General features: G+C 46.2%; 1 protein-coding gene across 1 annotated transcript in view; it reads left to right on the top strand.

Annotated features, from left to right (window-relative positions):
• The first annotated feature begins 7047 nt into the window (after positions 1 to 7047).
• Positions 7048 to 11002, top strand: part of PDE3A (phosphodiesterase 3A) — a 224560-nt gene continuing 220605 nt past the window's right edge. The window contains exon 1 of the mRNA XM_032107311.1: positions 7048 to 7590. Within this exon, the coding sequence (XP_031963202.1) occupies positions 7063 to 7590 (528 nt within the window). The 5' untranslated portion in view covers positions 7048 to 7062. The remainder of the gene's footprint in view (positions 7591 to 11002) is intronic.

The raw sequence follows: 11002 nt of genomic DNA, 5'->3' as shown, positions 1-11002 counted from the left end.
ATTTGAAGCACAAAATAAACAGAGGGTCCTGTACAGATTTGAACCAGCCAGTGTACTTGTAATTATTACTTTTAAAAGAAGTTGAATATTTGCTTTCAAAACCAGTACTTCAGGTGGCTTCAAAATTATAACATACAGAATTTTTAAAAGGTATTTTTTCCTGAACCTAAATTTATGAGAGAGAAATTTATGGCATAATTACCTAATGTTAGCAAAAACTTGCAAACCAAATCGCTGGGACAGTCATTCAAGTATTATGAATTCCAATTGGCATCTTCAAAAAAAAACCAAAACGGAGTGCTTGTGATCACGTTGCTATATGACACTTCTTTCAAAAATACCAGGACACTGCTAAAAGTACTCATGTTCTACATCCCAAAGCAGGCAGTGCTCTCAGAAGTGGCTTGGAGAGCCAGCCCATGTGGATGAGGTTCAGTGCGTGTCAGTGGGAATGGGCCACTTTCTGCTGATCCAGGGGCCCTCACAAGGGAGATTAGCTCTTTGAAGGAATTTTGCCTGCCTCAGTATTATTCCTCATTTTCTTACAGCCCTTCTTGCCCTGTGACTTTCTTGGCTATGAAAGGTAAGCATGCCATGCTCCAGGAGAGTGTTTAAGGCATGGTTTATACACATAGGTATCAGCACAGGTGGTCAGTTGTCCACAGACCAGTATCACATTGACTATTGCAGTAAAAACCTCTGCATAATGCGAGCTCTCAGTTGTGATAAAATGGAATCACTCTTTGAAAATGACACTGCTTCCATGGGCATCATAAAAAAATATTCCATACACATATATTTTACAAGAGCCTGGAGCGAGAGAACAAAGAGGAATGGCTCCAAACTAACAGAGTAGGTTTAGATTGGATATTAGGAAAAAATTCTTTACTGTGAGGTTGCCCAGAGAAGTGGTGGATGCCCCATCCCTGGAAGTGTTCAAGGCCAGGTTGGATGGGGCTCTCAGCAACCTGGTCTGGTGGAAAGTGTCCCTGCTCATAGCATGGGGTTGGAACAGATAATCCTTAGGATTCCTTCCAACCCAAAATATTCTATGATTCCATGATTCTACTGACAAAAGATACATAGATAAAAAATAATATATAAAAGTTACAAAAGATAACCTATAAAGGGCTCCAGTCACACTCCTTCCTCTCCAGAATCAGAATTTTACTCTTTCATTAAAGCATGATCATTCAAGTAAGCTAAAAGTAATCCATCCAGTTCTGAATAATTCTATTTTGAAATACAAAGTTTGTAGTCCTTTCTTAAATGCCTCTATTGGAAGTATAACAGAATTACAGAGACTGAAAAGCTCACTTCTGTACTTGGGAAAAATCTGAATCAACCTATTCTTTACAGTGCATGAGGATTCTAATTGTCTTCCTAATACAGTAATCGTAATTCTTTCTAGTCACATCACAATGGAAGGCAATGGAAATTTTAATGAATTAATAAATTTGATTTGTCATCAAGTGGATGTTCTCCACAATATAGGAGCTAATTTTTGTTCATTACATACCTCGGTCATCCCCTCACGAAGAAAACCTTGAAAATGTGACTTAAATGAAACAGATGCAGTGTGGGCGTTGTGAGTATGCCTGCACTCAACCCCAAAATAACATTATTTACTACTTCTTTGCTGAAAATGGTATAAAAAATAATCTAATTCATATGGTAAACATGTTTCAATGCCACATTCACTTTTAAAATCATTGAATCAGCAAGATAACTCACACAAAACCTTTTACTACATACTACTCTGGATGCTTACTGAGTTACATGAAAAATTTGTCATTTTCAAACCTTTCATTTGAATTTCACGTGATAGTCTTTGTGAAATGCCACTGAAGTCAGAAAAATGCTCATATTTGTAAGTAAGCATATTTTTAAGGGCTCCAGTAAACAGACATGTATAAATCGGTCATGTGACCTACTGGTCATTACCTAAACTACTGAGGATTTTTAATGATTTAAAAAGTTTGTCAAATAATTTGAGATCCTAACACAGAAAACTATCATTAAAGTCCAGAACATTACCACCGTGTATAGGTTTTAATCACAGTACATTTCACAGATTATGCAAATTTAAATTCAGTCATTCAATATTCAGTAGCATTATAAAAATTTATATAGAATTATCCATATGCAAAGCCATAGGAAGCTGAGAAAAGTTTAATGACAAGGAATAAGATAAAAAAATTAACAAAAATGTAAGAATAACCACCATGAGTATAGACCAAGACTGATAAAGTTGAAATTGTATGAATAGGACTGTCTCTATTATTTTTCTTCTTCCCTCCGCCCCCCCCCCCCCCACCCCCCCCCCGCCATGGCACTCTTCAATAGAACATGGGCAGAATTTATGTCATTTTCACTGTTGCTTCTTTACCCCCAGAAGAGCACCTCACTTCAGCTAAATCACAGCATTTCTTCAGGATTTGGGACTTTTGTTTGGTTGTACTACTATTTTGGGGAGCACAGACCATGTAACCTGTTATGGGAAGTGGCCCTGTACATGCTTCTTGTGGTTGCCCGGAGCAGCTGTGGCCCAGTCCCTGTGACCACAAACCAACAGTGGTATGAGAAAAGACTGCAGGGAAGTGTAGACGAACCAAACAAATGCTGGTTGTCTGATCTGGATCGCTGGGCTAAACAGTTCCATTGTGAAATCTTTCCTCCTCTCCTCAGTGGTCAGGGAAAGCATTGTTTCTCCCTTTAGATGGAGAATCACGTGTTTTGTGTGGGTTTTTCATGTAAAGTCCCTTGAGGGAATTAAGTAAAAGTACTACTACTTACAACATGTAAAATTCACTTCATCTTCTTCACCATTTACTAAGGATGAAGTGATTCTGAGACAGATGATTATGTCTTGGGGAGCAGTCAGCTGTCCAAAAATTCCTTACATCTCCTTTTCTTCATTGTCCATCTCCTGCTCTTTGTTGTCCAGAGCAAACTGCTTTTTTTTTTTTTTTTTTTTCTTTCAGTGAAAGCCAGTTTAGCTTTTTTATCTAACTGGATGTTTGCCTTTATTTTCTTACAGATCTTTCTGTGATGGTAACCCATGAAGCTTCCTGGGTTTCTCTCCTTTGAAGTCTCCAACAAATCTCTACCATCACTATGGAAGATTGCTTTTCAAATGAAAAATAGAAGGGTATTTCTAGATTTTTCACTGCACTGTGAACTGCTGCAGCTTCTTTGGTAAATGACTGATACTTCTCCAGCAAATTTACACAATGGCCTCATCATATGTAATGGTTCCTACTTTCTTTGGGTTATTATAGACATCTATTCATCAAAAGGAGGCTGATTCTGCAAGTGCCAAAAGGATGCATCACCAGAACTTCAGTGAAATCTTGAGCTGTTGACTATTTGCAGCAGTAGAGTTCTGCCTTCCCAGAATTTCTCTTCTCTAGAGAAGGGAGACAGAATTTTTAGGTGACTGTAACTATATGCTCAACATGCTGTTAAAGAGGTACCTATCAGCTGTAGACAGCCTAATCCAGTGGAATTATATCCTGAAGAATGAAATAACACCAATACCCTCCCGCCCTTCCCCTTCTTTTTGTGTGTCCCTGCACAGGAAAACTCCTAAATGGTCATTATTTCTCATCTTCTGCGAAACTAGTGTTCTGTTTGGCTCATCACCTACCATGTTTTCCCACCTGCTATTGATTTTGACGGAGACACTAAAATTAAATTACTGCTGCCTTTTTTGTGAATGATCTTCACAACTTAAGTGCCTAAAACACCCCTAGATAACCAGTAGACCAATAAGACACAATTACATTGTTTCATTAAGAAACATGCAGAAGTACTTCCATCAAACCCCGTGTGGCAGAGAGCACAGAGAGTTCATCTTCCCATGTACTGATCAATGCGTAAGAAATTGTGCCTTGACTTTGTGAGCCTCGACTTCCATCATGCTACCTAATGCATGATGCAAGAATCAATATACTGGGAAAAAGGACTCTTAATTTGACTTTCTTGTGTCAACTTCAGCACAGAAAGTGGCAAATGCCCTGGGGAGGTCTGGTCCATTTCATGTGGGACTGGAAAGATCTTAGGGTTGTCTAGACTGTCATAGGGCTGCCAGCTTCAGGGAAGCTCAGCCACTGACAGCTTAAGCCTTTATCCTTGCTGGAGCCTAGAACTCGTAACCGCTACTTTGCCAGCTAGGCTCGTGGTAGCCTCAGAGGTCCTGGCAGACAGAGCTTAAGAGATATGTTTCAATCATTTAATGACTTTGAAACACTCTTGGGAAAAAAAGGCCCTTGTGTTTAGGCTAAAACCACATTACAGCAGTTATTACAAAGAATATATGCTTCTTTACACCAACGTAGAATCTGTCCAGTCAAAAAAACCCTCACTGCTGCTTTTAATCTAAACAGAATAATTAATATTTTAGCTTAAGGAACTAAAAGAATATATTCACTTGTCTGCTTTGATCTATGTATTATAAATCTAAATTGGGTGGCAGCAAAAAAATTAAGGTAGGGCGTGTTTATTCCTCTGGTTCTACTTTCTGCTTTCGTTATTTTAAGTGCCAACATTTCTGGTATCAGGAGGTGTAATTGTAAAGTAACAAAGTGGAGATAAATTAAGATGTAAGCAAATGCTACTTGGTAGGGTGTACTAGGTCGAAGGTCAGATCTATCTGATTTACAGCTGCTGCATGTGTGGTATTCAGTACTGCAATATCCATTTTTTTGCATTCTGTTTTGATGCATCTAGACTTAGAAATACCTAAAAGATGCATATTAAAAAAAAAAAAAAACTGAAAAAGAGTCATGCAGTTATTACTCTCTGGGCACTGGTTCTGTCTCTGGGAGGTTGATGCTTAGGGTAGATGGAACCCAGCTATGTTTTTCTAGGTGTGTATGGCAACCTGCTGATTGCTGTCTCACCAGAATAAACTCTAAACCTTTCCAGCTGTTCTTAATCTGGCCCCTTAACCTTTAAAAAAACCAGAGGCTTTCCATTCCTCAGAGCCAAACTTTGCTAACAATATCTAGGTTGTTTTCAAACCAAGCTTCAAACATAAAAATGACTAATAAATCCATATTCCATAATAGTTAGGCTGGAAAACTATTATTTTAAAACAGACTCCGTTTTTATGACCCATTTCTAATAAAAATCCCAAGTATGCTTCACTAATGCTACCATTTCAGATACTCAGATCCCAGATGATAGGCGTGATATCCAGATAGATGCACCAATAAATATGTAAAGGCTATAAATCTGTCTCAAATTAGTGATTTGTAGATGTGCGAGAGGGAAGAGGGCTGGGAAATTCTGCTTTCTAATCTGTTAGTTTCCTGACTCTTAATCACTTCACAGCTGGTGATTGTATTTTTCTGTGGTTTGTATTAAGTACTAAATACATTACTCCATGCTCTTCGGGGCGACCCGGGGTTTTGCATAGACTTTTAGTCCGCACCTGATTTCACTCGTGTGAAGACCAATTTTGGGCAGCTCGAGGTCAGGGGCAGTCTGCCCCTAGCACTCTGCGGAGCCCTCCGGCTTGAGAGTGAGGCAGGTTTTGAGGAAGGGGAGGCACTTTTAGATGAGCCACAGCCTAGAAATCCATAACGCTTCTGAGGACCGTAGCCCGCTGGCTTCGGTATTCCAGTTCGGGCTTCCTATTAAAACAACGACACAATCCGTAATAATCACTCATAAACATCCATCTTTTTGACTCTTTTGCGGCCTCGTAATTGCCCCCACCCTGACAGGCGGATTCATGCCCTGGCTGCCAGTGCCCGGTGCCAGGGAGCTCCTTCAGAGGAGCGCGGGCCGGGACGGGGCTGCCCTTCCCCGGGAGTCGCAGCCTCCTGCTTCGTTATCGCCTCCAACACCCCCCGCTCCGCTGCTCGGGTTCGGCCGCTTGTTCGGTGCAGGTTCGCTTCTGGGCTTTGGGCAGCCTCCTCTCCCGGACGGGGGGAGCGCTTTTCCCGTGTAAAACTCAAGGACTATCCCAGCAGCGTTCAGGAGGGAAATCCTCTCCTTTTCGCTCATCCTCTTTTTCTCTTCCCAAGCTGGCTTACGTTTAAGTCTCTCCCGCAGATCTCCCTCTCGCCCTCCCGGCAGGACCTCGCAACTTCTGCCGCGGTTACGCCGGCCTCTTATTTGCATTTTCTTTTAGCCCTGGGCGCTTTTTTTTTTTTTTTTTCCTTCTTTTTTTCCCCCTGTCATTTCTCATTCCCCGCAGTCCGCAACAACCGGGAGAGTCCTTCCCCTTATCCGCGGGGCACGGCCGGGACCCCCGCGGGCGGGGCACGGACCCTCCGGCGGGCAGCGCTGTTCCGCCCCCGCCTCCCCCTCCCTGCCTCCGCCTGGAAGGCAAAGGATGGCCTAGAAATTAAGCAGCACTTCTGAGGCGGTACATCTGCCTTTCCCCCCGCCCGCCCGCCCCCCTTCCCAATTTTCTTACACCGCTTAGGAATTCTCCTTGTCTCTCGCACTCCTGTACTTTTAAAAAGAAATTTTAATTTCCCGCCCCAAGCCCGAGGTGGTCGCGGAGAGGCGCGGCGCTCCCCAGCCCCCCGTGCGCAGCGCTGGGCTCTCGGGGAGGCGGCGAGCGGGGGGCCAGCGCGGCGCTCCGTAGGAAATGCCGGCGCTGCTGCGGCGGGGAGCGCCCCCGGCCCGCCGCCCCCCGGCCAGCGGGCACTGACTGCCGGAGTCGCTCCCGGACCCTGCCCTGCTGGGAATAAGCCCCGGGGCGGGCGCCCATCGCGCCTGGGGCGCGCAGAGGAGCCCGCCGAGGCCATGGGCGGCGGGGAGGCGCGCAGCCCGGCGGGGCGGCGGGCGGGCGGCGGCGGGGCGGCAGCGGCGGAGCGAGGGGCACCCGCCCGGACCGCGCCGCTGCCGCCGCCGCGGGAGCCCTGGCGCCGCCGGAAACTTTCCTCGGCGCTGCGCGCCGGCTCCCTCTCGGTGCTGCTAGCCCTGGTGGTGAGGCTGGAGCGGGGGGAGCGCGGCCGGGGGCCGCGGGGCCGGGGCTGGGTGCCCCCCGGCGCGGTGCCCCTCTGCCTGGCCGGCGCCTTCTTGGGCGCAGGGCGCTGCCCGATGCGGCCGCGGGCGGCGGTGCTGCTGCTGCTGCTGCTGGCCGCCTGCTGCGGGGGGGAAGCGGTGGCGCAGACGGCGCTGGCGGCGGGGGAGGAGGTGGAGGAGGAGGAGGAGGATCACTTGCTCTCCCTCGCCGCTACGGGGGTGGTGCTGAGCTGCCTGGCCGCCGTGACATGGCTGGTGCTGAAGCTGAGGCAGGGCGTCCTCATGCTCGCCGTGACTAGCGCGGCCAAGACCACGTCCCTCGTCGCCTTGGAGCGGGTCCCGGCGTCCTGGCGGCCCTACCTGGCCTACCTGCTGGGGCTGCTGGGCATCCTTCTGGCCGGCTACGCCGACCGGCTCTGGCCCCCGCGGCGGGCCGCCCCGCTGGCCGAGCCTCCCGCCGCCCCCCCGGCCGCGGACGAAGCCCCGGTGCTCAGGCGGCGGCGGCGGTCCAGCTCCATGATCTCCCCCGAGATGTCGGGCGGCGGCGGCAGCGGCAACAAGACCCACCGGAGGACCTCGCTGCCCTGCATCCCCCGGGAGCAGGTAGGGCAGGGGCTGGGGGGAGACGGGTCCCAAACTTTGCCGGGGGTCCCGCCGGCGGCGGAGGCGCGGGGAGCTGCGTCCTCCCGCCGCTCCTCGCCGGAGGGGCCGCGCACAGTGCGGGCTTTCCCCGGCTCCCGGCGGCACGGAGAGCCCCGGGACGCCTCCGGACAGGGCCGGGGGAAGCGGGGTTCTCCGGACCCGTCTGACTTGCTCCGGCTGCAGGCGACGGGGAGAGGGCTCGGGGTGTGCTTTTCTCTTACAGCTGTCGCCGGCGCTGGCTTTTCCTAAGCCTGGCAGAGGGAGGGCTGGGGTGGACGGTGCCCGCTTGGCTCTTGGAGCCGGTGGGAACCTGCCCTCAGCGCAGCCCTCGGGTTTCCCAGCATCACTTACGAACCTCGCTGTTTCAAACCTGTAGTTTCCTAGAAAGGTAGCTTAGCCTTTTTAAACTTGCTCTAAGCTTGGAAGGGGTGTGTGCGTGAGCCAAGCAGCTTGTCCTCGGTGGGAGAAGTCCCTTATCAGGGCGGTAGCCTGTCCGCTGAGGCTCCTCTTTGCACTTTGCCTCCCCAAGGCTGTTCCCGTGCGTGTAATCAATAGCTCCCGCTCTGCCGTGGCTGTGGGAACCGGTGCGAGGCACACGCGATTTATCTCAACTTTGTTTCCTTTGAGAGGCTGTGATTGGAATGGCTGAGTGAGAACTTTGTGACCAGCGATGCGTTCATTTAAATGCACACATCAGAAAACTGGAGAAAGAAGCAATCAAGCACCGGTATCTTGACTGCGCAACTGTGGAGTCTTGACACGGACACAAAATGAACTTAGTTCTGCGCTTGAAGTGTTTCTCAGTTGCTTTGAGATTTAAGATTGCCCCACAAAAGTATCACTCCATGGGTCGCATGTAACTGGCTTGAAAGTCAGCGCAACCCTTGCTGACCAGTGGAAAAGGAAACCTTTCCTGGCAGGGAAATAAGCATCAAATGGTGTTAAGCTTTCTTTTTCAATTAGTATTGAAAATGATTCTGTGCACTGTGATCAGGTGAAGCGTGTTGTCATACACCAAAGGTTTTATTTCAGGTTGCTTGCTGGATAAGCAACAAAGTATTTTCCAAGTAATGGCATCTAACTATATGGTGTGGGTGGCTAGCTTGTTTCTGGAAATGGTTTGATTACATCTCTTTGTGGTTGGTTTTGACATTTTCTAGAAGAGGGCCTGACAACCTTATATACTTGAGACTTGTTTTACAACAAATGTACTTATTTATTTAACAGTTTTGTTTAGGTAAAATAAATATTTACCATAGACAAATACAGTGTGAAAAAGTAGAGAACTGACCCGGTTCGGACTTTAACAGGAACTGAAAGGGAACGGTGTAAGAGTAGTTTGTAAGTACAATAAGGCACGAAATTAAAACTCTTTAGGCTTACTTGGTGATGCTAGACATTTCTGGTGGTTGCTTACAATAATCATTTGTAAGGTTTGAAACATATTTCTGCTTGCTTTCACACTTCCAATAAAAGCAGCCTTTTAGTTAACATCTCTAAATGTAATCATTCAGAGACAGGACTCAGTGACCACGGTCCTTGTCTTTGCTCATGGAAGGACTTCAAATCTGCTGCATATACCAGAATGTTAAACTGGTGATGGTAACAAGGTAGACTTCCCTTCCTATTACTTGGGGACAGCGGTCAGCTTTGCCCTCAGCAATTCCCACTTCCAGGCTATGGAGCTGGGCTGGAGTTAGCTGGCAACTGTTCAGTTCACCCGCTGCAGGATTTTGGCAAATTTCTCTTTCTTTTGTTCTCACTCACTATTAATCAATAGTGAGATCTGCTATTGCTTGCATCACTGTGTGATTAGAAATGGATGATTGCTTTGGAGTTCGGGGAGACATTTTTGGTTTGTTTTTTTTTAGCACAACGTGGCTGTGTGTATTTGAAGTTCTCTCCCTAAAAGCTGTCCTCTGAAATAAATGCTAGCACGATAGAAAAATGGAAAAGCTGAAACAAAGCTCTGTAAGGACCTTGAAGAAATGCTGGGAGAAGTGGGACTCTCTTACAGCAAACAAACTTTATAGCAAAAATCAGCTACCTGTAGACTTTAAGAAAGCACAGGTAAATGTTTTTCGTTTGGACAGTTTTTAAATAGAGCATGTTAAAAGTAGAGATGAGGGTTTTAAGAAAAAAACCAGGCCTTCTCCTGCCCCCTCTCCCCCCCCCCGTTTTAAAAAAACCTCCCCTGAATGTTTCTTGTCTTGTTTTTACATCTGTGAGCTGCCAATAATTTTCATCAGGAAATAGATCCACTTTATTGCTTTGAAACACATACTTTGATTTAGTGAGTAACATTAGACAAAGTTTTAGAGAACTTTCCCATCACCTCCTGTGTCACCTTTTCTATTGCTGAGCATTTAATTGAGCTTTTATTTTTCCAGAATTTGATTGCCTTCATATCTGTTTCTGTTAATATGAGATTCTATGAAAGTTGGAATTTCTGAATTTTTCTTTTTTAGTCACACACATCTCTATTATAACCTGAATTCTTCCCTACTAGAATTCGAAGGTGAATCTATGTGGCATTGTGATGTAAAGGACAGTACCAGGAATTGCAAACTGACAACATGGATATTGTATTAACACATCTCGTGTTAGTTGCTTATCAGTTCCAAAAAGAATTTAAAAAGCAAAACTTTCATTAAAAAACGCCACCATCCAGAATTCAAATGGTACCATGATGCAACCTTCTGTTGCATCTTCTGCTCTTTCCCCATTTTAACTTTAATTCTGTGCTTTTTGTGGTTGCTGTTTGTCTCTCTTTCCCGACTTTGGCAAATTCTTTGGATTAAAAGCTTCCAGACTGGTGTGTGTGTAGATCTCATTGAGAAATGTGTGCGTGATCTTGCTCCCAGCTGAGTGTTGTCTCCCTGTGATTTCATCAAGGCTGGCCGAGGATGCTCCGCTCCTTGAGGGCTCGCTCACCCAGACTTGAAAGAGGATGCAGAGGAAAATTGTGAATGGATGGATAAGACAGGAAATGAATAAAGAAATACCTTTTTTTTTTTTCCTAGTAAATGCAAAAGTGGCACCAGGAAGATGGCTTTTGGAGTTTTTTCTCCAGGTTTCTGCAAACATTTTGGCTCTTTCTAAAAGCGTAGAGAGGAGGTTGGTGGGGGTAGGGAGAGGAGCAGAAATGTGTTCTATGTGATGTTTTTTTCCATTAAAATATTATAATGCCCTTATGCTCCAGAGCTCATGCCTCTGATCAGCGTGTTAATCTCAACATACAGTAGTCCAAGGGGATGATTTTGCCTTGGTGGGTAGAAGGCTGCACAAGAGATTGTAGCTGGACAAATTTAAACCATGCTGAAGACTCCGGATTTTGCTTTCGAGCTTTGCTTGTTGTTTGTTTTGTTTAGGG

Source organism: Corvus moneduloides, chromosome 4, assembly GCF_009650955.1.
Source record: "Corvus moneduloides isolate bCorMon1 chromosome 4, bCorMon1.pri, whole genome shotgun sequence".
NCBI lineage: Eukaryota > Metazoa > Chordata > Aves > Passeriformes > Corvidae > Corvus > Corvus moneduloides.
This window is presented reverse-complemented; position numbering and strand designations above follow the sequence as displayed.